At 53.9% G+C, this 27187-nt stretch overlaps 5 protein-coding genes across 7 annotated transcripts in view; 4 read left to right on the top strand and 1 right to left on the bottom strand.

Moving 5' to 3' along the window:
- Nucleotides 1-2730, top strand: part of LOC130519525 (leucine-rich repeat-containing G-protein coupled receptor 5-like) — a 13457-nt gene extending 10727 nt beyond the window's left edge. The window contains exons 15-20 of the mRNA XM_057023040.1: nucleotides 217-342; nucleotides 646-791; nucleotides 876-959; nucleotides 1028-1268; nucleotides 1353-1507; nucleotides 1579-2730. Of these exons, the coding sequence (XP_056879020.1) occupies nucleotides 217-342; nucleotides 646-791; nucleotides 876-959; nucleotides 1028-1268; nucleotides 1353-1507; nucleotides 1579-2297 (1471 nt within the window). The 3' untranslated portion in view covers nucleotides 2298-2730. The remainder of the gene's footprint in view (nucleotides 1-216; nucleotides 343-645; nucleotides 792-875; nucleotides 960-1027; nucleotides 1269-1352; nucleotides 1508-1578) is intronic.
- Nucleotides 2731-4299: 1569 nt separating this feature from the next.
- Nucleotides 4300-11654, top strand: LOC130519270 (myelin regulatory factor-like protein). 3 transcript variants are annotated; one of them, XM_057022544.1, is made up of 24 exons: nucleotides 4300-4491; nucleotides 5097-5228; nucleotides 5405-5498; nucleotides 5682-5737; nucleotides 5917-6331; nucleotides 6530-6742; nucleotides 6823-7018; nucleotides 7087-7163; nucleotides 7455-7565; nucleotides 7634-7727; nucleotides 7802-8002; nucleotides 8103-8211; nucleotides 8417-8526; nucleotides 8609-8754; nucleotides 8833-8997; nucleotides 9080-9151; nucleotides 9255-9304; nucleotides 9385-9534; nucleotides 9622-9669; nucleotides 9771-9855; nucleotides 9958-10032; nucleotides 10924-11029; nucleotides 11117-11188; nucleotides 11285-11654. In XM_057022544.1, the coding sequence occupies exons 2-24, from the start codon at nucleotides 5156-5158 to the stop codon at nucleotides 11387-11389; spliced, it is 2823 nt and encodes a 940-aa protein (XP_056878524.1). In that variant the 5' UTR covers nucleotides 4300-4491; nucleotides 5097-5155; the 3' UTR covers nucleotides 11390-11654. The 3 variants fall into 3 exon arrangements, with proteins under 3 accessions (XP_056878524.1, XP_056878522.1, XP_056878525.1); XM_057022542.1 differs by having other exon boundaries at nucleotides 4306-4506; XM_057022545.1 differs by having other exon boundaries at nucleotides 4306-4506; nucleotides 8836-8997.
- A 2092-nt stretch (nucleotides 11655-13746) lies between these two features.
- Nucleotides 13747-17510, top strand: cct2 (chaperonin containing TCP1, subunit 2 (beta)). Its single transcript, XM_057022547.1, has 15 exons — nucleotides 13747-13852; nucleotides 14567-14641; nucleotides 14715-14780; nucleotides 14925-15039; nucleotides 15106-15182; nucleotides 15254-15366; nucleotides 15457-15659; nucleotides 15734-15834; nucleotides 15938-16065; nucleotides 16151-16254; nucleotides 16346-16465; nucleotides 16574-16806; nucleotides 16875-16974; nucleotides 17044-17185; nucleotides 17253-17510. Exons 1-15 carry the CDS (start codon nucleotides 13850-13852, stop codon nucleotides 17281-17283), a joined length of 1611 nt encoding a protein of 536 aa, XP_056878527.1. The 5' UTR covers nucleotides 13747-13849; the 3' UTR covers nucleotides 17284-17510.
- A 175-nt stretch (nucleotides 17511-17685) lies between these two features.
- Nucleotides 17686-20145, top strand: nots (nothepsin). Its single transcript, XM_057022546.1, has 9 exons — nucleotides 17686-17926; nucleotides 18025-18205; nucleotides 18341-18458; nucleotides 18607-18725; nucleotides 18800-18999; nucleotides 19191-19301; nucleotides 19385-19529; nucleotides 19600-19698; nucleotides 19924-20145. Exons 1-9 carry the CDS (start codon nucleotides 17856-17858, stop codon nucleotides 20098-20100), a joined length of 1221 nt encoding a protein of 406 aa, XP_056878526.1. The 5' UTR covers nucleotides 17686-17855; the 3' UTR covers nucleotides 20101-20145.
- A 323-nt stretch (nucleotides 20146-20468) lies between these two features.
- LOC130519449 (bestrophin-3-like) lies at nucleotides 20469-27187 on the bottom strand. Its single transcript, XM_057022884.1, has 14 exons — nucleotides 26468-27187; nucleotides 26174-26336; nucleotides 25569-25663; nucleotides 24528-24615; nucleotides 24313-24458; nucleotides 23946-24100; nucleotides 22703-22780; nucleotides 22421-22573; nucleotides 22228-22308; nucleotides 21994-22145; nucleotides 21836-21923; nucleotides 21620-21738; nucleotides 21305-21553; nucleotides 20469-21234 (listed from the first exon to the last, which is right to left on the bottom strand). The coding sequence occupies exons 2-14, from the start codon at nucleotides 26323-26325 to the stop codon at nucleotides 20814-20816; spliced, it is 1977 nt and encodes a 658-aa protein (XP_056878864.1). The 5' UTR covers nucleotides 26326-26336; nucleotides 26468-27187; the 3' UTR covers nucleotides 20469-20813.

Here is a 27187-nt window from a genome sequence, read left to right on the forward strand (position 1 = left end):
AGCCTCTGTCCTCCTGAGCCTCTGTCCTCTTGAGCCTCTGTCCTCCTGAGCCTCTGTCCTCCTGAGCCTCTGTCCTCCTGAGCCTCTGTCCTCCTGAGCCTCTGTCCCCTGCATCTCTGTCCTCCTGAGCCTCTGTCCTCCTGAGCCTCTGTCCTCCTGAGCCTCTGTCCTCCTGAGTCTCTGTCCTCCTGAGTCTCTGTCCTCCTGCGTCCACAGAGACCTGTCGTCCAACCAGCTGTCCTCTCTGCCTCTGATGGGTTTGCACAGCTTAACTCACCTGCGTTTGGCTGGAAACACAGAGCTGATGGAGCCGATGGCCCGAGAGGAGCTGCCCAGAGTCAGGTGACCCCCTCACACACACACACACACACACCACACACACACACTCACACACCACACACACCACACACACTCACACACCACACACACACACAACACACTCACACACACTCACACACACACTCACACGCGCACACACACACACACACACACACCACACACTCACACACACACTCACACCACACACACACACCACACACACACACACCACACACACACACTCACACACACACACCACACTCACACACACACACACACACACACACACACACACACTCACAGGACACGTGTGTGTGTGTGTGTCAGGGTGGTGGAGCTTCCATACACCTTCCAGTGTTGTGCCTTCATCTCCTGTGAGTCCGGTTCAGCAGGAGGAGGAAGAGGTGCATCCTGGGAGAGGGAGGCAGCGCCAGACTCTGCTGGGACCGATCCGGCCGTGGAGTCCGGACCAGGTGAGGCCAAACACGCGTGTTCGGACCCGTTTCAGCGTGTTCTGGGGCTGTTCCGCGTAACCTGTTTCCTGCGGTTTCCTGCAGCGGATCAGGACTGGGAGGATCTGCTGATGGATTTCGAAGATGAAGCCAAAGTTCTGGCGCCGGTCCAGTGCAGCCCAGCTCCTGGTAACAGCCTCTACTGGTGTGGGCTGGCGTTTGTTATGGGGGTGATCAGCTGTTATCGGTTCCTTCAGGTCCGCTCCATCCCTGCCACCATCTCCTGGGCAGCTGGGTGATCCGGGGGGGGGTGTGGCTCATCGCTGTGGTGGCGCTGGGCAGCAACAGCCTGGTGGTCCTGTCCGTGTTCTGCCCCAGGGGAACCCCGACACCAGCCAGGCTGCTGGTCGGCCTCCTGGCCGCCGTGAACGGCCTGATGGGGGTTTGGAGCGGCTTGTTGGCAGCGGTGGACGCCTGGACCTACGGGAGCTTCTGGAGGTACAGGGGTGGGGGTGAAGATCATAAACCGGAGCCCGATGCTAACGTCGAAGCTAACTGGTTCCTGGACTCTTCCTGTGGCAGGTATGGGACCAGGTGGGAGAGCGGCTTCCTGTGCCGCTTCAGCGGCTTCCTGTGTGTGTTTGCGGCCCAGGCCGGCCTCTTCCTGCTCACGGGTGCAGCGGTGGAGCGATATTTATCTGCTGCCGCGCAGCAGCGCAAGTCAGCCGGCCAGGACGGTGTGGAAACAGGCCAGGGCGCACGGACACGCCCCTCCCGCCGGTGGTAACCCTGCGTTCTGTCTCCACAGGTCGGGGGGCGCGGCCGCTCTCTGTGCGTCTGGCTGTTGCTCTGAGCTTCCTGCTGGCCCTGGCGCTGGCGCTGCCCCCCCTGCTGGCCGGAGGCAGCAGCACTTCCCTCTGCCTCCCGCTGCCTTCCTCCTCCTCTCTGGTCTTCACCGTCTCCCTGGTGCTCCTCGACTCGCTGTGTTTCTTCATCATGACGCTCGCCTACACTCGCCTCTACTGTCGGGCGAACAAGGCTCCGCCCCCTCGCGAAGAGGAAGTGGTGTTGACTCGCCACGTGGCCTGGCTGCTCTTCTCGGACTGCCTCCTCTACCTCCCCGTTGCCTTCCTGTCCTTCTCCTCGCTGCTGCGTCTCAGCGCCGCGGGGCCCGAGATGGCGAAGGGCGTCCTGCTGCTGGTGACGCCGCTGCCCGCCTGCGTCAACCCGCTGCTCTACATCCTGTTCAACCCGCCGGCTCGCCAGGAGCTGGCGGCTCTGGCCAGGCGCACCTACAGGCTTGTGAGTGGAGGAAGAGCTGGGGCCGGGTCAAAGGTCGTGGATTCCACCTGTGATGAGAACGCAGAGAAACAGTCATGTGACTCCACACAAGCGCTGGTGGCAGAAGGACAAACGAGGGAGGATGAGGAGGAGCGAGGAGGGCGGAGCCAAACGTGCACGGTGTCCGTTGTTGTTCCTCAGGAAACAGGAAGTCTGAAGACCTCCCGCCTGCTCCGGTCTGCCTGAATCATCCACACTAATGAAGCCAGCATCAGGGTTGTGATGAACATTATTAGAATCCTCTAAAAACAGGAAACATTTAAGATATTCAACGATTTCTTTTAGGGGAAAACTAGTTTCGGCCCATCTGAGCAGCAGCAACGTTAGACTTTATTACTACGTAAATGCTGCTTATGTTCTGTTTGTGCTCTGTGCTGCTGTGGCCTGTAGGGGGCGCTGCACACAGATGCACAAATGCTATCGTCGACGCTTCACTGTTAGCAAATGTTTGACCAAACGCTGCAGAGGTGTGTGTGGGCGCGTCCCCACACATGAACATTTCACACGTGTGTGAGAGTTCTGGAGCGTTTGGACTGAAAAGGTCTGAAATCTGAGTCACAGCAGACAAAAATGTGGTGGCAGGAGAGCTGCTGCTGTAGCTGCTGCTGCTGTAGCTGTGCTGCTGTAGCTGCTGCTGCTGTAGCTGCTGCTGCTGTAGCTGCTGCTGTAGCTGTAGCTGCTGCTGCTGTAGCTGCTGTAGCTGTAGCTGCTGCTGTAGCTGCTGCTGTAGCTGATGCTGCTGCTGTAGCTGCTGCTGCTGCTGTAGCTGCTGCTGCTGCTGTAGCTGCTGCTGTGCTGTAGCTGCTGCTGTGCTGCTGTAGCTGCTGCTGTGCTGTAGCTGCTGTAGCTGCTGCTGTAGCTGCTGCTGCTGCTGCTGTAGCTGCTGCTGCTGCTGCTGTTGCTGCTGCTGCTGCTGTAGCTGCTGCTGCTCTGCTGCTGCTGCTGCTGTAGCTGCTGTAGCTGCTGCTGCTGTAGCTGCTGCTGCTGTAGCTGCTGTAGCTGTAGCTGCTGCTGCTGCTGCTGTAGCTGCGGTTGTTTTAAATGTGTGTAAATACTTGTTGTAAATACCAGCTATGGAGACAATCCCTTTTTCTGTTTTGTGGAGTCAAAAAAGTGTTGAAAATCCAATATTATCCTCATCTCTTGTTTTTGGATACACCATTTATTAATATCTTCACAAATCCTAATTCTCTACATCTCCAAACACAACAAACAGCTTTTCATCAATGATGAAGAATTAAAAGTTGTTTATGAGTTCCTCCCTCCAGAAGGAGGCGCTGCCTCATCACTCTGATCCTCCTCATGTTCTGAGGAACACATGACGATTGTGTTGCTTCTGTTGTTGCCGTGCCAACTAAGAACAACAATCACCAAGTTTCGCGGCGGCGGCGCCAACCTCAGAGTTGAGACTGAAACGGATGAAAAGCGACAAATTACAATTTTATTACACAATCAAAAAGAGCAAAATGTGACCTTGGAATTGCATCAGGAACAGGCAGATCCTCAAACATGGAGGAACTAAATGCCTGTATCCATGGAAACCTGTGTGGTAAATGCTCATTTTGTCACATTTGTGAAACCTTTCCTGTTTGTTGCTGAAGCTTTTATGGTGATTAGTTGCTGGAGGTGTGGCTCCGCCCACAGATGCAACCGTTGCAAGATCAAATGCATCAATTACAAGGAAGAGAAATAAATTCCCTGAAACAGAATTTGTTTTTCTCCTGGGTGTTTGTGGGATGTTTGGACTAACCCTCGTCTTATTATTTAGTCTTCTGTTAGCATCAATGTTAGCAATGGTAGCTTCAGCCTCAAGGATCCTTTCAGCTAAATTTAAACACTTCCACCAACACACTCCAACAACAGGCTGAAGTTTAGCTCTGTGCTTCATTAACGCCTTTCATTTTAATCCGATTAAAGAGGATCACGCCCCCTAGAGGACACCTCTGTCTTCTGTTTTACAGGTCTTACAGGACAAACTTCAGTGTTTCCTTCACCAGCCGCTCAAACGTCGACAAAATCATTGAATTAGCTCAAATCAAAGCTGCCGATGCTAATGTGGCGTTTAAACCATCTGAAGTGGTCACATGATCCGTCGCGTCCTTCTGCTGGTCGCCACAACTCTGAAGACACGGATGAATGATTGTTCATCAATGCTGGAAACAAGCAGATTTTCTCCTTTTCTGGTCCAAAGAAGAAGAAAAATCTGCATTTGAAAGGACAAACTGGTTGATTTGACACCAGAGAAGAAGAACTGGTTCCCCGTCGACCTGTGAGTGTTATCTGAGCGGTAGCAGCTCCCCCGATGGATTACACCTGAGGACCTGCTGGTCACACTGACCCTCAGAGCCTCGGATCAGCTGGCCGCCATCTTGCCGTTGGCGTCTGTGTTCGACAGGTGAGTGAAGGAAGATTTCAGCTGCGTCACTTTCAGCTCGAAACTGAACAAACCAGGTGAAATCAGTCGCTTTCCCGCTGATCCGACCTTTAATGAACACCTGTGGCAGAAATGTGGGCGGTGTCTGTCACTGGTCCAGGACCACCACTGTAGGTTCTGGTTTCTCGTCCCAGTTTGTCCCAGTCGTGGTCCAAACGCATGCAGGCGTCATGGCAACGACACAGCAGCAGAAACAGGGTCAAAGATGCCGGGAGGGCCCAAATCACATCCCATCTCAAACATCAAATGTTGGTTTTACACTTTTCCTGCAACAAATTCTTGATGTTTTTGATGGAAACTGTGAAACTTTGATCGAATCACAGCTCAAACTTTTATTGCTAAACTCTGCATCACATGATCTGTCCAATGCAAAACTCTGGCTTCTTTCTTGAGTCTGATTTATGTTATTCAACCGTCTTCTGGAGGTTTTCCACCCACATCATATTCTGGAAGCTCCACCAGGGGGCGCTAGAACGCGTCATCACCAATAAAATTAGATCTTTTAAGAAATTTCCGTTAAAACTGCATTTTTCTGGCATTTATCGTTCCAGCTCCAGCAGCACCTCCTCTCAGATCCGCCCCCAGGCTGCAGCGCCTCCTGCTGGCCGTCATGGAGCCTGGAGGAGGCAGACCAGCGGTCCAGGTTGTGGGAGAGAACGAGGCTCTGCAGCAGTTCTTCTGTGGTGAGACAGCACATCATCAGGGTCAGAACACCAGGAGACCTTTGGTTCCTGCTCAGGTTCAACCGGGTTTGAGGTTCCTGGTTACCAGGAGGTTTGAGCGGACCTCAGTCACCTGGTACAGGTTTAAAGTTCTCATCATGCTCTGTGCGTGTGTGTGTGTGTGTGTGTGTGTGTAGGTCAGGATGTAAGTGGTGTGTTGGACAATTCTGTTACCGTAGATACGAGCATCCTGGAGCAGTACCTCAGCAATGACCTAGACCCCAACAGTTTGTGAGTCCCTTCCTCACACACACACACACACACACACACACACACACACACACACACACACACTCACACACACACACACACACACCCTGACCATTAGAACCCCCCGGTTCCAGCACCAACCTCCCTGGTTATCAGGTTCTGGCTGGAACTTCGAGGTTTTGACTGCAGTCCTCTTTTTCCCAGCATGCTCCCTGAATCTCCTCCTGACTCAGAGGCGTGTTCACCTGCACAAATACCAGGTAACACCCCTAAAATACCCCACCTACCCCCAAACCCCTGCTCTGTTCTATGCCTTGTCAGTTAGCATGCTAGCCTAGCAGTGTTAACTCATGAACCGGGCACCAATGCGTCCTTAAAGAGAAATACAGCTTTTGTGTGAATTGAACTTCCTGAGTTGGTGCATTTCTATGATTGGTAGATTTCCCCTGCGAGTCGTCCTATTGGTCTAGTCAGCGGACCCCCCAGGAAGTGTTCCAGCCCAGACCTGGCGCCGAGCCCCCTTCGTCTTGTCGCTTTAAGGGTCCAGACTCTTCCTCTGTTCCCCCTGAGCTGCTGACCTATGATCAGCTGCGCAGTTTTGGACTCACTAACACTTACATCAGGTCAGGTACCTCACCTGCTGGCCCCTCCCCCCTCCAGCAGCGACACCCACATGAACACTACCAGCGTGCCAACAACCTCCGCAGCTCTCAGGCCCCTCCCACACCTGCTTCACCACCAACACTGCTGTCAAACACCTACGACACTCCCAGCACGTCTTCAGGGCTGGTCCCACATGTAACCACGCCCCCTTCCACCTGTGCGTTGGACTCCTCCTCCGTGTTAACCCCCTGGTAAGCAGATCTTCAGCCTTGTTCTGTGGTTTTCCAAACAGAAGATGTGGAGATTGTTGACAACTATTTTACAATGACTACAATCTTTTTTTAAAACACGAGAAGGCTCCAGGAAGGTACCGGTCATGTTCTCGATCTGTTCAGGTCTGGTCACCAGATCACAGATCCCTTCTGACCACAGATTAACCTCTGCCCCAGTTCCACAGGGAGTAAAAGGAGAAGAAGGTCTGTGTCCGAGGAAACCTCGGCAGGGGTCGAGGCGCCCTGTGCTGAAGGAGATGGGAATCATCAAGGCAGCTTTGGGAATGTTGGAGGAGTTGGATCCAGTTTGGGATTAAACCAGCATCTGACATGGGATCATTTCAAACCAGACCGGTGGTGCACGTTATTCAGCAGCAGTTTTCAGACACTGTGAGTGGAGAACCAAAGAAACCCGTTTGACCCGGTGGACCCAAAGACCAGATGAACCAAAAGTGTCCTCCCTTGTCCAGGTCCCCTCCTGCCTACCATGTGGACACAGACAAAGGTTTCGTCTACTCCACCACTGACGAGGCCTTTGTCTGTCAGAAGAAGAATCACTTCCAGGTCACCGTTCACATCGGGGTGGCCACAGAACCACGATACATCCGCTCGCCCCGAGGACCACAGGAGGTGGACCACTTCCTGATCAAAGTGTTTGGGATCAAGGTGAATATTTTCCCAGACGGGGGACGACTGTCCGTCCTCGCAGCACCTGAAGGTTTCTGTCTTCACAGATGGAATCTTCAAGCCGCCAGGTGACCATTGAACAGTCTCAGCCTGACCGCAGCAAGAAACCCTTCCACCCTGTCAGGTAGGTCCCAGGCTGAAGATGTCCACGCCCACAGGCCACACGGACTGGTCCAGGTGGACCCAGTTCATGTCCCAGCTGTTAACCATGAGAACTGGTGTTCCCAAACCAAACGATATCATAGAACACTTCAGCAGGGTGTGTTGTGGTTTTATGTTCTGGAATTCTCCCAGTACAAAACGCTGGTCCCACAGTAGCACTAACCATGGACCATGGACCCTGCTCAGAACAGCAGGTTCCTCTTCTCCTGGAACTCTTGTCTAAAATGTGGAAAACTAAATAATGGTTCTGCAGGGTCAGTCTACCCAGTGGCAAGATCACCAAGGTAACCCTGGGACGCCTGCACTTCAGCGAGACTACCGCCAATAACATGCGCAAGAAAGGGAAGCCCAACCCTGATCAGAGGTGAGCCAGTGCACGTGAGGGCAGAGCCAACCAGCGGTGCGCGCTACATGCTAGCCTTGTGTCTGCAGATATTTCCAGATGGTGGTTGGGTTGTACGGCGCCGTCTCTGGAGAAGAGAGCTTGTTGCTCACGGCTCTGGTGTCTGAGAGGATCATCGTCAGGGTAACGACAAACATCAGCAACACCGACCAAAGCGTTGTGATCAACACAAAGCCAACGATTGATCCCTTCGTCAGGCCTCAAACCCAGGCCAGTTTGAGATGGACGGCGACCCCCTGTGGCAGCGCGGGGTCGTGCAGGAGTCCGTGGTCTGTCAGGGTCGGGTGGGAATCAACAGCGATGCCCCGGACGAGGCGCTGGTGGTCTGTGGCAACGCCAAAGTGATGGGAGCCATCATGCAGCCTTCTGACCAACGCGCCAAATACAACATACAGGAAGTAAGAAAGGAAGGTGATGCTTTTGGTGTCACGCTGAAATGTTACGCTGGAAAAGTTGCTGTGACACTTTGAGGAGATTCATCTCATCATTGTTGGTCAGGTCGACTCGGAGCAGCAACTAAAGAGAATCAACCAGATGAGAATCGTTGAGTTCGATTACAAACCAGAGTTTGCCTCAAGCATGGGAATAGACCACACCCACCAAACAGGTAACTGACCACACCCACCAGACAGGTAACGGACCACACCCACCAGACAGGTAACTGACCACACCCACCAGACAGGTAACTGACCACACCCACCACACTGGTCATTGACCACACCCACCACACTGGTGACTGACCACACCCACCACACTGGTGACTGGCCACACCCACCACACTGGTGAGTGACCACACCCACATGATGTTTCAGGTGTTTTAGCTCAGGAGGTGAAGGAGCTGCTTCCATCAGCAGTGACGCAGATGGGAGACATCTGCTGTTCTGATGGAGAGAAGATCCAGAACTTCCTCATGGTGGACAAAGTAATTCCTCTTCAGTTGCTTTTGTTCCTGCTTGTGTTTCAGTTCTGGTGATCTTCATGTTTGCTGTTGATGCTTCCTTCAGGAGCAGATCTTCATGGAGAATGTCGGGGCAGTGCAGCACCTGTCGAAGCTCACCGACAACCTGGAGACTCGGATTACAGACCTGGAGGTCTGGAACCAACGACTGGCCAAGCTGAAGAGCCTGAGTGGCAGCCTGCGCTCCAACAGGTCCATTAATCAGCCGTGTCCTCAGTCACACCTGTGTTTGGATAATTCTATCGTTTGATAATGTTCTGCTCCGTCCAGCAGGAGGACCATGAAACACAGCGGGGGGCCCCCAACACCGAGTCCTGACACCTGTAAGACGGAGAATGTCCAGAAGGAGACGTCCTGTCAGAGGTTCACCTTCTGTTTGAGGCATAAAATCTTCCAGGCTAGCATCTTCGCCCTGCTCGCCGCCATGGCCTTCTGGTACGCCACAGTTTCACTTCCTGTTGCAGCCACAGGGGGCGCCATGATGTGTCCAAAATGACGCTGTGTTCCGTTTGTCCAGCGTGATCTGCATCACTGCCGTCTACCTGGTGAATTTGACAGAGGAAGACTTTGGCTCCGCCCTCAGCAACAGGTGAAGAGCAGTACTGTAGCGATGGTGTTAGCAGCAGTTTGGGTTGTGATTAAACGTTACAAAGAAGAGGCCTTTGATGGTCTGTTGTGCTTCTGTGTAACAGCAGTGAGACGCCTCCTCAGACCACCGCCTGCAGTAGCACAGCTAACACAGGTAGCGCTCACCTCAGTCACATGACTGCACAGCCATCAGCCTTCACACATTGACTGATGGTTCTGCTGGTTTTGGTGCAGCCGGGCCGACGGGTCAGCCTGAGCCGTGGCCTCCAGACGTGGACTTCTGTGACCTGCTCTACTGTGATCAGGTCTACTGCTGCTCACCACCAGCAGGGGGCAGTGTGGAGCCCCAAGTCCCTGAACCGTTTGAAAAATCCAACGTAACAGGTGACGTCCGCTCCTTTAATGGGTTTACCTGCGCACCTGTGCAACTGTCCACATGTCTCTCCTGAATGTGGTTGTTCTTCACAACAGGACTGAGAAAACAAGCGTTTTATCGCCATTTAAAGAGAGGATATGACTGTAATTGCACGCACACACACACACACACACACACATTGACTTGTCTGTTGATTGATCGTTGATCTGATCAAATGTACCGTTTTATGGCGTCGTGCCTTCAGGGACAAACACGAGCATCCAGTCTTTCATGATCAAAGAGAACCAGCAGCTGATTGACAGAAACTACTGTGTGAGAGACGAGTGTGGGTGAGTGACACACACACATACACACACACACACACACACAGGTGTTTCTGACATCAGAGGTCACATGACCCGCTCTGATGACGGCGAGCGTGTTTCCTGCAGGCCGGAGCGTTTCGCCTACAGAGTTCCCATCAGCCAGTTCGTCCCCGTCAACATGAAGGTCACGCTGGTGATGAAGTAAGAATCACGTCATCACCTCCGTGACACCTCTGACACCTCTGTGACACCTCTGTGACACCACTGTGACACCACTGTGACACCACCGTGACACCTCTGTGACACCACTGTGACACCACTGTGACACCACCGTGACACCTCTGTCCTCTGTGACACCACCGTGACACCTCTGTGACACCACTGTGACACCACTGTGACACCTCTGTCCTCTGTGACACCTCTGTGACACCACTGTGACACCTCTGTCCTCTGTGACACCACTGTGACACCACTGTGACACCACCGTGACACCTCTGTCCTCTGTGACACCACTGTGACACCTCTGTCCTCTGTGACACCTCTGTGACACCACCGTGACACCTCTGTCCTCTGTGACACATCTGTGACACCACTGTGACACCTCTGTCCTCTGTGACACCTCTGTGACACCTCTGTGACACCACTGTGACACCTCTGTGACACCTCTGTGACACCTCTGTGACACCTCTGTGACACCTCTGACACCTCTGTGACACTCTGTGACACCACTGTGACACCTCTGTGACACCTCTGTGACACCTCTGTCCTCTGTGACACCTCTGTCCTCTGTGACACCACTGTGACACCTCTGTCCTCTGTGACACCTCTGTGACACTCTGTGACACCTCTGTGACACCACTGTGACACCTCTGACACCTCTGTGACACCTCTGTGACACCTCCGTGACACCACTGTGACACCTCCGTGACACCTCTGTGACACCTCTGTGACACATCTGTGACACCACTGTGACACTCTGTGACACCTCTGTGACACCTCTGTGACACCACCGTGACACCACTGTGACACCACCGTGACACCTCTGTGATCATAAAGTAGCAGATCCAGACTAACCAGGAACTGTTGTTGCAGTTCCACTGAGCTGCTGGTGGTTCACCTGTGTCGATTTGATGAGTCCGCCGTCTGTTCCAGCCGGTTAAACGCCGTCGCCAGGAGCCGTTACCCTTCAAACACACAGGTTGGGACCGAGAGGTCGACGCCAGGTCTTTATCAGGAGGGCGATGAGGTTTAGCTTAGCTTAGCCTGAGCTGCTGTGTGTCTGCAGGGAGAACACCAATGGCCTCTTCACGCGTCCCGTCTCTACCAGAGCTCGTACCACTTCCGCTCTGCAGTCGCTGTAAGAAGCTGCTTTTCTCTTCTTCTCTCTTTCTGTGGCTCCGCCTCTTTCACCTGTCTGTGACTCCGCCTCTTTCACCTGTCTGTGTCCCGCCAGGGTCAGGCCGACTGCAGTACCGACCATAACCTCGCGGGGGTGCTCTTCACAGACTACTACTTCCACTTCTACAGGCGCTGCACAGACCCCCCGACTCCGCTGTAACACGCCACACATGCACGCCAACGCTGGTGTGGCCTGTAACCATGACAACCAGAGAATCCACCTGTGCTCATCTCTGCTTTAATGTTTTGGTGCCGTTTGAAATGATTGATTCTGCTGCAGGAACTGCGATTGAACTTTCTTCTTCTCACTTTTGTTCTTGTTGTTGTTGTTTGTGTCCACAAATCTAATTTGAACCTTTTCATTTCCAAATTCTGAAGTAAAAATGAAGCAAACCTGTCATTTAATAAAGCCGTGATGATGAAGAGCTAAAGTCCCTTTTTAATGAGGTCAAAGGTTGAAACCCAAGGTTTTCCAGACCCACGATGGATCCCGTCCACACACAAACACGGTCCAGAACAGGTGTAAAACAGGCGTCAGGTGCATCAGCTCTGCAGCCTCACACTGATGACTAATTCAGGTGGGGGCGGGGCAACAGCAACACCTGAGCGATGAGGTGTTTAAGTCTAACGTTTGGCAGCATGGAGACCCAGAAGAGGGTGAGTAGCCAGAATCCTTTGGTTCTGAAAACACGTTTGACAGGAAATGAAACGTAAAGTTGTAAAAAACGATTCTTTAATCTCAACGGTTTCACTCGAACCTTTCTGGTAATATTGATCCATTATTAAATGATCGATGTTGGAATTTCTTTATTTCTTAAAATCCAGAAGGAGCGTTGAGCCCTGTTTTCATAGATTTTCTCTTTGTTCCTTTAATAAAAGAAAGCTGGTGTGTGTGTGGGTGTGTGTATGTGGGTGTGTGTGTGTGTGTGAGTGAGTGTGTGTGTGTGTGTGTGTGTGTGAGTGTGTGTGTGTGTGAGGTGTCATCTGTCAGCACAGACACTGATGGACACATGTCTTCTGTCACCATGGAAACAATCTCAGACAGAGTTCCCCCTCTGACTTCATGTAATTACCTGATACTCTATCCTCTGCTGGTGTGTGCAGGTTTTACTGCCACTGTGGGGACATTTCAGGGCTTCTGAGAGCTGAAATCTACCTGTTTTTGCAGGCTCTGTTGGACGCTGGTCACCTGTCTCGGGTTCAGGAGGAGTCAGACAGTCCCCAAGTCCGCAGGTATGCTCAGGTGTTCAGCTAGCCTGCTAACATTAGCATGACGTGTGCATTAATAAATCGTTTTTGGTGATTTCCTGTGAAAAAGAGAATTGGGCGAAGGAACGTTTGACCTTTACCCTCTGAGGGTAAAGGTCAAAGGTAACTGTTTCCTGCCCCCCATCATCGGGCCGAGCTCTGCACCTCGCCTGGGCGAACAGGAAGTGCTGCGTGGCGCTGGGTTGGCGTCTCTGACACCAAACCAGCAGAGACCGGAGGAAGAAGACGGGAGTCTGCTGGAGGAGGTTGGAACAGCAGCTTCAGGTTCAGGTGGGCGTGGCCTGCTGCCCTCTAGAGGTCACCAACATCATCTGTGCTTCAGCTGGGTCGCATCGAGGCCGACCTCCGAGAGTCTCTGCGCGTGGACACGGAGCGGCAGCGCGAAGCTGAATTCCTCCGCCAGCAGGAGAACAAACGTCTGAGAACCAGCCTGTGTCACCTGAGCCTGAGCCAGCGGGTCGCCAGGTAAACCTGCAGATCACCTGGGTGCTCATCACACACGGCACAAAAGCAACCTGCTTCTTTCAGACCCTGGGTGAGCAGCTACTTCCGAAGGTTCCCCATGCACATCTACTGCCTTCCTGTCCAGGCAGCCAATCACAGAGCCAAGAAAGGCGCCCGGACCACGAGGAGATGAGTCCTCGACCGGTTTCACCACTTCAAGTATCCGAGGCGATCCTGGAGGATCACTGTCAGCAGCATCAGAAACATCCCAGCTGTGTGTGTGTGTGTGTGTGTTGAGACACCCAGGATTTATTTGTTTGCTTGTTTGTTTTGCTGTTGTTCTGGATTCTGGAGGGACCTGGAGCATCGCCAAGGGGCCAGACGCTCTCTGGGTGCTTTTTCTAGCTTATTTTGGAGATTTTTCCATCTTCGTTGAATCTTTTTTGTGACCAAAAAATTAGGTCAAAGTTAAGATTGTCACTAAACCATGATGCAACCATGATTGACACGTGTAATTAATCACTTCCTGATGCCTTTTCATCACCATTGTAATTGTGCGAAGGCCCCACGGCTGGAGTCCAGTGGCCAGAGGTGCTACCAATGTTAGCAACTTTAGCAATTATATGATCTTAACCTGGAGCTCTGCAGCTTCCTGTCTCAACCCCCAATAAAACATGTAAAAGCCTGTTGGACACTGTGGCAACTTCCTCCGGAGTCGAGTCATTATCAACAAATGTGAAATTTGGAATAATTTAACTCAAACTTATGACGCGAGAGAATTTGCAACAGTGCCGTAAAGGCTTATTTGACGTGAACGCAGCTTCACGTCTTTACGTAATGACATCACTCCTCTGCCCAGCCTTTCATTTGTGTGCGTGTTCGGCTTTGGCATCAAATCTCAGACATCATGGTGAGTTTGGACTAATTTCTTTGATTTAAATTGCTGAACACAGACGTTGAGTCTGAATTTCGTATATATGTAGATTTGAGGTTGTATTAAACAATTTACAGCAACGTTTGAGTTTTTAATGACGGCCGTTTAGCCTCCTGATAGCCGACGATGCTAACCGGCGAGTAAGCACATGGGCTTTATGAAAGGCTAACGGCTAAGCTAATTAGTCTGTAATAGCTAGCGAATATATAATGGTTACAAAAGCGGCTAATGCGTTTCCTGCAGATAACGAAATGATTTGCGTGGCTTTTCATAGCTGCTTTTGTTAAAAACTCTTTCTGCGGAGATGATCTGTTAGCTTGTGGCGTTAGCTTGTCTGCGACTTTCACGGGAACATTTGAGGACTTGAATAAATCTTTACTATTACAGTAATTTGAGTCGCATTACGAATAACTTGCATTTTTAACGCAGCAGTAGTTTTCTCCTCCTAAAGTATTGATATTTGTCATCGCAACAGCAACTTAGCCAAAGCTTCTAGTGGCTTCTAAGAGAAAAGGAAGGGGCGTGGTCGGCGACTGCTGCGTTCACTGACGCTCGGAGCAAACACATATTTTGTAAAATAAATTAAAAAATAAAACTCTGTGGCACGTTGTTTGAAATAAAACTGTGATTGAAGTCAGTGAGCTTTCACCAAATCACCAAATCAGGTAAAACACGCGTGTTTGTGTGCAGGTGTCCCTGTCGATGGCCCCGGTCAACATATTCAAGCACGGCGCCGATGAAGAGCGAGCTGAAACTGCTCGACTGGTCGGTATCTTCTTCCTTCTGCTCCGCTCCAGTTGGCGGCGTCTCGATTTAACGGTTTGTTTCCTCTCTGCAGTCGTCCTTCGTGGGCGCCATCGCCGTCGGCGACCTGGTCAAGAGCACTTTGGGCCCCAAAGGGATGGTGGGTACCTTTTAATTCCTCTTCTTGACCACTTTATCACGGGGAGGGTCGCCAGTTCATCCCTGACCCTTGCTCAAGGGCAGCGCGGCAGGGCACCGCCCCCCCACTACCCTTTAACTGGTTTGAACTTTTCCTTCCCTTTAGGATAAGATCCTGCTGAGTGGGGGGTCGGGCGGCACGGTGACGGTGACCAACGATGGCGCGACCATCCTCAAAGCCATCGGCGTCGATAACCCCGCCGCCAAGTGCTGGTTGGTGAGTGGAGGAGCCGCCGCCGGAACGTCTGGCGGTCGGTTCGTCCCAGTGACCAAACTTGTGTTTTCAGATTTGTCGAAGGTCCAGGATGACGAGGTCGGAGACGGCACCACCTCCGTCGCCGTGCTCGCCGCAGAGCTGCTGCGGGTAAGACGCCGCCTCTTTTGTCTGCCCCTAGGCTCCGCCCACTCAGTTACGCCACCCGTTTCTTTCAACAGGAGGCGGAGCTTCTGGTCTCCAGGAAGATCCACCCCCAGACCATCATCTCCGGCTGGAGGAAGGCCACGCAGGTGGCGCGGGACGCGCTGAGGGAGGCGGCGGTGGACCACAGGTGACTCACGTTTCAAAGCCGAACCGGCAGAAAGTTCTGCTGAGTTTCTTCAATCCTTTGAGTATTACATCGCTCCTGCTGTCTCCATAGCAACGACTCCGCTCGTTTCCAAGAGGACCTGTTGAACATCGCCCGGACGACCTTGTCCTCCAAACTGCTGACTCATCACAAAGAGCACTTCGCCCGGCTGGCGGTGGACGCCGTCATACGGCTGAAGGGCTCCGGGAACCTGGACGCCATCCACGTCATCAAGAAGCTCGGCGGCAGCCTGACGGACTCGTACCTGGATGAAGGTGAGCGTGGTGATGTCACCGGGTGGTTGGGCGGGGCAGGCGGTCTGACTGGGTTCTGGGTCTCCTGCTTCCAGGTTTCCTGTTGGACAAGAAGATCGGAGTGAACCAACCAAAGAGGATGGAGAACGTCAAGATCCTGATCGCCAACACTGGCATGGACACGGACAAGATCAAGGTGGGTCTGCGGCTGCACGCGTGACCTCATGACCTCCAGATGGGCCGTCGATCCGACATGTGGGCGGAGTTCAGACAAGAACCCGTTTCCTGTTTGATCTCAGATCTTCGGCTCGAGGGTCCGTGTGGACTCGACCGCGAGGGTGGCAGAGATCGAGCTGGCAGAGAAGGAGAAGATGAAGGAGAAGGTGGATCGAATCCTCAAACACGGAATCAACTGCTTCATCAACAGGTACGCGCACACACACGCACACACACACACACACATGCGTCCAGCAGGGGGCGCCGTCCCGCTTCATCCGCCTCTTCGTCCACAGACAGCTGATCTACAACTACCCAGAGCAGCTGTTCGCTCAGGCTGGAATCATGGCCATCGAGCACGCCGACTTCAGTGGGGTGGAGCGCCTCGCCCTGGTAACAGGTACGCACACACACACACACACACACGCGCGCATGATTTTGGTCTTGTTGTGACGTGTTTTAACTGCTGTAATTCTCATGTGTGTGCTCAGGAGGAGAGATCACCTCCACCTTCGACCACCCCGAGCTGGTGAAACTGGGTCACTGTAAGCTGATCGAGGAGGTGATGATCGGCGAGGACACGCTCATCCACTTCTCTGGCGTTGCCATGGGTACGCCGGTCCTGATCACCAGATTAATCGTGCTCAGATTAAGCTGCTGTCGTTCCCGCCTCTGCCTGTCGAGGGCAGCACGTGTCTGACTGTGACTCCGCCCCTCAGGTGAGGCGTGCACCATCGTGCTGCGTGGGGCCACTCAGCAGATCCTGGACGAGGCGGAGCGCTCGCTGCACGACGCTCTGTGCGTGCTGGCTCAGACGGTGAAGGAGCCGCGCACCGTGTACGGCGGCGGCTGCTCCGAGATGCTGATGGCCAAGGTGGTGACGGACCTGGCCAATCGGACGCCGGGGAAGGAGGCGGTCGCCATGGAGTCGTTCGCCAAGGCTCTGGCCATGGTGGGTGACCCCGAACTGGGAAGCGTCGCCCCTCTGTCTCTGTTCCACATCTTCTCTTCTTCCCGCAGCTGCCGACCATCATCGCCGACAACGCCGGCTACGACAGCGCCGACCTGGTGGCCCAGCTGAGGGCGGCACACCAGGAGAACAGAACCACCTGTGGGCTGAGTGAGTGTGGGGGGGGCGTTTGAAGTGGGGGCATCACGACTGAGGGCTCATGCGTGTTTCCCCCCCCAGACATGTCTGAAGGCACAGTCGGCGACATGGCGGCGCTCGGCATCACCGAGTCCTTCCAGGTGAAGCGCCAGGTGCTGCTGAGCGCCTCCGAAGCTGCGGAGATGATCCTCAGAGTGGACGATGTCATCAAAGCTGCTCCCAGGTCAGTGGGTCACCTGGAGCCTCCTGAAACCGGAGCTCAGGTGTTTAAGGTGCGACTGTCTTTGCAGGAAGAGGGTTCCCGACCATCATCCCTGCTAAGAGGAGGAGGAGGAGGAGGAGGAGGATGAAGATGAGGGCGGGGCCACTCCTCTTATTTATCACCTGTGCTGTCCAACCCATGCTCCTGTTCTTCTGTTTAACTCCTGCACAGCTGTCACCCGGGCCGCTAATGCTAATGCTAACGTTGGACAGATCGGACCAGCGGCGCCTAAAAACAGATGTTTGGACGTTGTTTTGTTTACTGAAATAAATGAACCACAAATGTCCGTTTTTGTTTATTTCTTTGATTCTTTCATATAAAATGTTGCGCAATTGATGTGGGTGTGTTAGCATAGCTTTAGCTCAGAAAGGCGGGTTGTTTTATTTATTTACCCAAGAGTCGGGTCAGAGTCACTCAGACCCCAAAATGTCAACACGGGAAGCAGGTGACACCAAACATCTGGATCGGGTCCCGCCAAAACGTCGATATCACTCTGGCGAACGAGGAAATGTTCACCTGAGCTGGCTGGTCATTTGTGGGCGGGGCCTGAGCAGACTTTGGTCCAATCAGAGCGGGCGAGGATGGTGATTTTTGCTCCGCTGGGTCGTCCAGCGCCAGTCTGACGTTGGACATGTTGAAGCTGCTGCTGCTGCTGCTGCTGAGGACCTGGACCTGGACCTGGACCTGCTCGGCACTGGTCAGGTAGAACGACTCGTGGTTAATGGGGTGAACCGTGGAGCCGCTGTGCTGCAGCCTGTCAGCAGGGGGCGCTGAGGACCTGACGGTGGTTCTGCCTGCAGGATCCCGCTGAAGCCGATGCCGTCCATGCGCTCCCGGCTGCGAGCGGACGGGCAGCTCTCGGCGTTCCTCCAGGAGCGCCGCCCCGACCTCTTCCAGCGACGCTACTTTCAGTGTTTCCCAGCGACCGGGCCGTCGCTGCGCGTGGAGCGCTTCAGCGAAACCCTCTACAACTACATGGACGTAAGCACGCGGGTGTCGGGCCGGTTCTGGAGGGTCTCAACCAGTCGGCCTGAAGCAACGTCCACCGGGCGCCACTAGATGGCGCTGAGCCTCCACACCCGGGTTTGCTGATCCCGTCCCTCTGTGGTTCTCCAGGTTCAGTTTTACGGTGAAATAGAACTGGGGACTCCTGGGCAGAACTTCTCCGTGGTCTTTGACACCGGCTCCTCGGACCTGTGGGTCCCGTCTGTGTACTGCGTCAGCCAAACCTGCGGTACCGTTCCAGCCCGTTTGTGGGTCAGAACAGTTTAAACTGTGGTGGCGTGACAAGAGGAACTGTGTGTGTGTGTGTGTGTGTGTGTGTTGTGTGTGTGTGTGTGTGTGTGTGTGTGTGTGTGTGTGTGTGTGTGTGTGTGTTACAGGCTACCACAGGCGCTTCAAAGCCTTCGAGTCAACGTCGTACCGTCACGACGGCAGAGTGTTCGAGATCCATTACGGGTCAGGACACATGCTGGGGATCATGGCCAGAGACACGCTGAAGGTCCACGCCTCCTTGGTAACCTAGGCAACCAGACACACGGTACTGCTCCGTTTCACCTCCTGCTCGTCTTCCAGATCAACAACGTGACCGTCCAGAACCAGGAGTTTGGGGAGTCTGTGTATGAGCCCGGGGTGGCGTTTGTCATGGCCCACTTTGACGGGATTCTGGGGATGGGGTACCCGTCTCTGGCCCAGATCCTGGGGAACCCAGTGTTCGACAACATGATGGCCCAGCAGATGGTGGAGGAGCCCATCTTCTCCTTCTATCTCAGCAAGTACGAACGCTGAAGCAGCCAGAAACGGTCCTGATCAGAACACCAGAACATTCCTCAGTGGTTCTACCTGGTTCTGAGCAGCACCGGGGGGCTGAGGGCTTCTCCGTCCAGGATCCAGGGGATTCCCTAAACTTTAACACCTGAACATTCCGGATGTTTGTTTGACTTTCCCGTTTTCTGTTGAACGGCAGCAAACTTCAGGGAGAACTTCTGCTGGGAGGGATGGACCAGGATTTGTTCACTGGACCCATCAACTGGCTCCCTGTGACCACCAAAGGGTACTGGCAGATCACGGTGGACAGGTGATTCCAGTTTCCTCCACTTTTAGCTGCTTCGGAAGAGCAGAGCGGCCACTAGATGGCAGTAACACGGTCTGTCCTCTTAGCGTGGCCGTCCAGGGGGTGGACACCTTCTGTCCCGAAGGGTGCCAGGCGATAGTTGACACGGGGACGTCCCTCATCGCTGGACCGACCCGGGACATCCTGAGACTGCAGCAGCTGATCGGAGCCACGCCCACTAATATCGGAGAGGTTATTCAGTCGTTTGTGTGTTGGAGAAAGTCGGTTGTTGTTGTTGACCGTCTGAGTCTGTGTGTTGTAGTTCGTCACCGACTGCGTCAGGTTGTCGAGTCTTCCTCGTGTGACCTTCGTCCTGGGTGGAGAAGAGTACACGCTCACCCCAGAGCGCTACATCAGGAGGGTGGGTCATGTGACCCTCTTTCACGTTCTGAAGAGTCATTTATACACCAGATTTATCGACTCACCCCTGAGCTAACGTCTGAGCTAACGTCTGAGCTAACGTCTGAGCTAGCGTCTGAGCTAACATCTGAGCTAGTGTATGAGCTAGCGTCTGAGCTAACGCCTGAGCTAACGCCATCCTGTGAGAACATGTTCCACCAGGTTCTAAACTGGTTCTGATCTTCAGGAGATGCTGGGAGATAAAGAGTTCTGCTTCAGTGGCTTCCAGGCTGCCGACATCCTGACAGCCAAAGGGCCCCTGTGGATCCTGGGAGACGTGTTCCTGACCCAGTACTACAGCGTCTTTGACCGGGGTCACGACCGCATCGGCTTCGCCCTCGCCAAGCAGCCAACCAGAGGCTGACGGCTGTTTGTTCAGTAAATAAATGTTCAGAGCAATTTGGAACAAGTGGGAGAGCCTGGATGTGACACACACACACACACACACACATACACACACACATACACGCACGCGCACACACATACACGCATGCGCACACACACATACACACACACACAAACACACGCACACACAGTAACACACACACGCACACACATACACACACACACACACACACACGCACACACACATACACACACACACACACACACACACGCACGCGCACACACACATACACGCACGCACAAACACACACACACACACAGTAACACACGCACACACAGTCACACACGCACACACAGAGTAACACACACAGTAACACAACACCCACCTTTGGTTATTTTTTATCTAGTTTTAGTCACAAACATCAATTTGTGGCAATATTTCCGGTCTTTAATGTTCAATAATGACGGTTTTGGTGGTGGAACTTAACAAAAAAGAGCTTTTTAACTTTTAACAGTGCAGTTAAAATATTTGTGAGAGTAAGAAGCATCTCTGCGGATAAACGTTCAACATTATTAGACAATCAAGGTTCTAATGGGAATAATCTACTAATTGTAATAAATATAACTGCTAAGGCTCCTTGGCTGGCTCCGCCCACCCGCCACAGACCATGCTGTGCAGTGTCCATGGTGGGCTGGCTCCGCCCACCCGCCCCGGCGACCTTCTTGGCGCCGCTAGTCTCGGTGTGACGGGTTCACCTTCGGATCTGCGTTCTGTGTTTCGTTGTTTTGATTCCCGAACTCGTTGCTCCCGTCGGTCCCGCCCGGCCCGTCCTCATCTGCCACCGTTCCCTCAAAGTCCTGGTTGTAATCAGGGTCGGGCAGCTGCAGCGTGTCGCCCGGTGGGCCCGGTAGGCCCGGTAGGCCCGGTGGGCCCGGTGGCTGCCGGGGCTGGAAGGGACTGGCGCCCCGCCGCCGGCCCAGAGCCTTTGGACTTGGTAAGCTGCGCACTGACCCCTGAGACAACTGCCTGGAGAACTGGAGGGAGGACTGGCGGGAGCGTGGGTGGACCGGGCGGTGCTTGTTGTTCAGAGTGGCCCAGCGGAACGCCTTCGGACCCAGTTGGGTTGGAGAACAACAAAGTGAGGAGCTGGTCCTGGAGAAGCCACAGAGAGAGTTTGGAGGCTGGAAGCAACAAAAGTGAGACAACGAGGAAGGTCGGTTACCTGAGCCGGTCCTGTGGCTCCTCGGTGGGGGAAGGGTGAAGTCCGTTTGGAGGTTTGGCTCCCTGGCCTGGTTCTGACATGTTCAGGCAGCCCAGCGGCGGGCTCACCACCAGGCGGGGGAAGGCACCTGAGAGCGAGGCCTCGGGGGACGGCGGGTTGCTGCTCACCTCGTTTAGGGTGGACAACGTTTCCATGGGGGACACCGCCAACATGGACGGGGGGGCCAAGTCGACCGGACTTGGATGGACCCTGAACAAAGAGACGTCAGAAAGATCCACCCCATCCTGAAGGACCCCAGGGGGACCGATGGCCTACCTGAAGTCTGAGAAGAAGCTTCCTGTTGCATCACTGCTGTGTCTTTTAAATGCTGGTTGGGGAGGTCGAAGGTCAGGAGGCTCCTGGACGCTCAGCAGGCGGCGGACCCGGCCCAGAACCTCAGAGACAAGAACCCACATTGGCACATTATTCCCTTTCATTCAGCAGATACTGAGAGCCGGAGAAGCTAACGCCTCCGCGAACACGTCTGGTCACCGATTGACGCCGCCAGGCCGGAGGAGGTTCCTGCTGCTGCTGACCGTCACTCACGTCAACCTCCTCGAAATGCAGGATGTCGGACAACCTGCACAGAACGTTCCAGAATTAGCATCGGGTCAGCTAGCTTTAGCTGGATACTCGAGCTGGGTCTTGACCCCATGTCGGTGGTGGAGCCCAGGAAGGAGGGGATGCAGTAGTCGGCAGCAGCCAGCGTGTAGGGCGGCCGGGCCTCGCAGTCGTTCCAGTACAGGTCTTTGGCCATGCGAGGCAGGTTCATGTGCATCTCGTCCACGGCCAGAAGAGACACCTGCCCAGGTGGGTCACATGACACCGCTGAGCGACACGCCAGCAGACACCACTCTGGGTTAGGGTTAGTGCCAGTGGCTGACCTGAAGGTTCCGGTCGATGATCCAGTTTGCTTCAAAGTCATCGTCGTCCTCGCCGAATGGGTTGATGAGCTGTTCGGCCACCTGAGGTCAAACACAGGTCAAAGGTCAAAGTCAGGAGTCGCTTCACGTTCCTGTGACGTCAGGTATTTATTCCAGTGGGTGCTGGATCAAGGATCCGGGGTCTGAACTGCACCTTGAGCCAACCAGAGTAGAAGAAGAACTGCAGCAGAGTGAAGACGGGCACGTAGAGGTCAAGGTCGTGACCTGGGTAACCTCGGGCGGGGTCAAGAAACTGGCGTCCGATCAAACAGGCAAAGAAGAAGGTGTAGACGGCGAGAGTCACCACCTGGAGAGAGATTCCAGAGTTCACATCCGTCTGTGAGGGAGACTGGCAGCAGGATTTGATTATCGTAACCGTGGAAACAGTGATGAGACAGAAACATCCGCTCAAAACATCTGGAGAAAAGATACCAGCCTGAGTGTAGACCAGGGGGACGCCGACCCAGTCGTAGCCGAAGAGAGTCGCACAGGAGGTCCGGAACAGGTTCATCTCCTGGGAGGCAGACAGGCAGTCAGACAGACAGGCAGACAGACAGACAGGCAGGCAGGCAAGCAGACTGACAGGCAGACAGACAGGCAGACAGACAGGCAGGCAGGCAGACAGACAGGCAGGCAGACAGACAGAGACAGGCAAGCAGGCAGGCAGGCAGTCAGACAGACAGGCAGTCAGACAGGCAGGCAGACAGACAGGCAGAAAGGCAGGCAGTCAGACAGACAGCAGACAGGCAGGCAGACAGACAGGCAGAAAGGCAGGCAGTCAGCAGACAGGCAGTCAGACAGGCAGACAGACAGGCAGAAAGGCAGACAGACAGGCAGAAAGGCAGTGGCAGGCAGAGACAGACAGGCAGTCAGACAGACAGGCAGTCAGACAGACAGACAGGCAGGCAGGCAGCAGACAGACAGGCAGACAGGCAGGCAGGCAGACAGACAGGCAGGCAGGCAGCAGGCAGGCAAGCAGACAGACAGGCAGGCAGACAGACAGGCAGTCAGACAGGCAGAAAGGCAGGCAGGCAGGCAGGCAGGCAGACAGACAGACAGGCAGTCAGACAGGCAGAAAGGCAGAAAGGCAGGCAGACAGGCAGGCAGGCAGACAGGCAGACAGACAGGCAGGCAGGCAGACAGACAGACAGGCAGACAGACAGGCAGAAGGCAGGCAGACAGGCAGAGAGGCAGACAGGCAGGCAGACAGGCAGACAGGCAGACAGACAGACAGACAGACAGACAGGCAGGCAGGCAGGCAGGCAGACAGACAGGCAGACAGGCAGACAGGCAGACAGACAGGCAGAGAGGCAGGCAGAGAGGCAGGCAGAGAGACAGACAGACAGACAGACAGGCAGGCAGGCAGGCAGGCAGGCAGACAGACAGGCAGGCAGGCAGACAGGCAGACAGGCAGACAGGCAGGCAGGCAGGCAGGCAGGCAGGCAGACAGACAGACAGACAGACAGGCAGACAGGCAGACAGAGAGGCAGACAGGCAGACAGGCAGACAGACAGGCAGGCAGACAGGCAGGCAGACAGACAGGCAGACAGACAGACAGACAGACAGACAGACAGGCCTTGATGACAGCTGCTTTAGACATGAGTGATTTGGCCTCCACAGCAGCAGGGGGCGCTGTGAGTCTCTCGTGATTACGAATGTTTCGAGGTGAATGTGGTCACATTGAGGAGGTTCTGCAGGTCCACGTTGTCCTGGATCCGTCCTTCCTGTCGAGCTTTGGAGGCCAGGTTGGAGAACCAGACCAGAGGAATCCAGTATTTCAGATGAGGAGAGCGAACGTCCTCGAACAGCTTCCTCTCCTCCGGCGTCATGAAACCTGCAGGTGACGCGTGGCGTTAGGATCTCTTAACGAGGACAGAAGGTGATTAGTCGCTACGATCAGCTAAACTTTCCATCCCAGCGGTTGTTTAGGCGAAGTTGTGTGAGGTGATTAGTGTCGTTAGTGAGTAATCAGATGTGCTCTAATTGGCCCTCGAGGACCCGGCCCCTGGAGGCGTCCTGGCTCCTGTCACGGACGGCGCCACCTACCTGCCTCCACCACGTGCTCCATGGTGGGGAAGCGCTTGCAGACCGCCGTGCTGACCGAGCGGAGGATGAGGAGCGACGTCAGGTTGATGTAGCGGACCAGGGTGCGGCGCAGCAGGCGGCCGTGCTCGTCCCGGCCCTGGACACAGCTGAGTCGGCAGAAACAGCCTTCAGAGACGGCCCGGCACCGCTGGGTCACCTGACTCACCTGGACTCACCTGGAGATGAGGAACATGAGGCGGTCGGGCCACGGAAGGTTCACGAACTGGTTCCACCACCGATTCACCACCAGCGTCACATAAAAGCCTAAAACCACAGACGCCCAACAGACTCAACCAAACAAAAACCAAGTAAAAGCACAAACAATGCTACCGCTAGTAAGCTAATAATGCTACCTGGTCTGCTCAATTCAAGAAATGTTAGCATTGGGTTGTGGCTGAAAGTTGTAACATTGTATATTTCTTATCTTATCTATTTTATCACACCACGGAAGCTTGCTAACGCTAATGCTAACATTAGCAGCTAGCATACGCTAACTACTCTTCAGCCTTGCTTTATCTTCTCTATTAAGTGTATTTAGCACTGCTAATTAGCATTTGAGTATTGTTTGTTTTTAACTACACCTTCGTGTTAGCATGAACCTAAACAGACGCCTTCGTCCATCAGCACCTTCGTGAGGAGTCACTTTTGTGTCAAAAACGTCGAGCAGCTCAGAAAAGTTTCAGTGATCCAGTTTCTGACTGAGCAGATCACAAACACTTCCTGCTTTAATGGTCAGTAATGATCCGTTTCCATTAGCAGCCGAATAATGAGGCAACCCAACACCCTGCCTGTCTGTCTGCCTGTCTCCCTGCCTGTCTCCCTGCCCGTCTCCCAGCCCGTCTGTCTGCCCGTCTGCCTGCCCGTCTCCCTGCCCATCTGCCCGTCTCCCAGCCCGTCTCCCTGCCCGTCTGCCCGTCTGCCCGTCTCCCTGCCCGTTTCCCTGCCCGTCTGCCCGTCTCCCAGCCCGTCTCCCTGCCCGTCTCCCAGCCCGTCTGCCTGTCTCCCTGCCTGTCTCCCTGCCCGTCTGCCTCGACACTGCCTCGGGTTCGGTCATTCCATGTTTCATCCAAACCTTCCAGAAAAACGTTCCGGTTTTATTCTTATTTCATGTTTTGTGCAGTAATGCTAATGCTAGCTGGTCTTCCGTGCCTCCGTCTCATCTTTTGTTCCCTGTTCAGCTCAGAGGTTCTGGCTCAGCTGCAGGGGCCCAAACGTACCCAGGACGAAGGTGACGGGGATCTGCTCTGCGTATTTATCGAAGTACAAGGAGAGCTTCTCGAACAGCCTCTTCTGGTGGTCCAGCAGGACGAGCCTGCAGAACACAGCAGGTTGTTACTGGTCCAGCGGATCCTAAATCACTCCAGAGACACAAATATCACAGCCAGAACCAGAACGTTCTCCTGATGTTCACCTGATGGAGGAACCTGAAAGTTCCTGGTTGACGGGAACTAAAGCTACTCTATTATTACTGGCCACTAGAGGCCGCTGTTCCACCCACCCAGATTTCAGGCTCTCGGAACACAGAGGAGGTTTGAGTCTGGATCTACGGAAGATCTTTGATATCCCCCGGGTCCCCTCAGGTCGACCAGGAGGTCACCTGACCAACGTGCTGATGTCACTCTGTTGCTTGTTGTTTCTGTCAGGAATTTTGAACTTAGATTTCAGAGTAATTTCAAAAATCTAGAACATGTTAAGGTCAAAGGTCATCACACAGATGGAACCTTAACTGTCTCCTGGGTGAAGCCTTGACCTTCCAGTTAGTCCTGTCTGTGTGTGTGTGTGTGTGTGTGTGTGTGTGTGTGTGTGTGTGTGTGAGACAGACCTGTAAATGACACTGAAGATGGTGTAGAGAACTACAAACAGGATGAACTCTCGGTACAGAAGTTTGTAGATGCTTCCTCTCCAGCGCAGCAGCAGCCGGTGGAAACCAAAGAAGGACGCGTTAGCGACTCTACTGGAGTACGTGACGGTCATCGTGAGAGCAGCTGCAGGACACACACACACACACACACACACACACACACACACACACCACACACACACACAAACACACACACACACACACACACTGACCATCTCCTCCTTATTCTAGAGTTTTAAACGTGTTCCTACTCACAGGAACCTTCCCAGACGTCCAGTTGTGTTTTCCATCAGATGTTTTTCCAAATGCTGACCAGCCACCCACAAACGTGCACGTCGCTCCCTCGCTCGCTCATCTTCCTGCTGTTCAGTCGCCCAGTAATGCCAGGCAGGAAGTGTATGTGTGTGTCTCTGGTGTTCTCTCTCTCTCACTCACTCTCTCTCTCTCACTCACTCACACACACACACACATAGTTGTATTGATGGTCTGTGTGTGTGTGTGTGTGTGTGTGTGTGGTGTGTGTGTGTGTGTGTGTGTGTGTGTGTGTGTGTGTGTGTGTTGCCAGGTGATAGTCGACATGGGAACGTCCCTCATTGCTGGACCGACCCAGGACGTCCTGACACTGCAGCAGCTGATTGGAGCCACGCCCACTAATATTGGCGAGGTTATTTATTCATTTGTGTGTTGTTGTTGTCGTTGACTGTGAGTGTGTGTTGTATGTTTTTGCCGTCTCCGAGCAACCAGAGGCGAGCGTCTGTCCTCGATGGCTGACGGCTGCTGCTGTCCATCACCTGCTGCCTCTAGAAACACGAGGAGGAGGAGCATCATCTCTGGACAGGAAGTGACATCAACGCCGCCTTCTCCTGTTTCTCCCTGTTAAATGACATGAAGAGGTCAAAGGTCACTGGGCCCAGCAGCCCCAGAGGCTACGGTTGAGTGTTTAAACCAGTGAAGTCAGTGAAAACGAGCAGCAGA

This window comes from Takifugu flavidus, chromosome 22 (assembly GCF_003711565.1).
Source record: "Takifugu flavidus isolate HTHZ2018 chromosome 22, ASM371156v2, whole genome shotgun sequence".
Classification (NCBI taxonomy): Eukaryota; Metazoa; Chordata; class Actinopteri; order Tetraodontiformes; family Tetraodontidae; genus Takifugu; species Takifugu flavidus.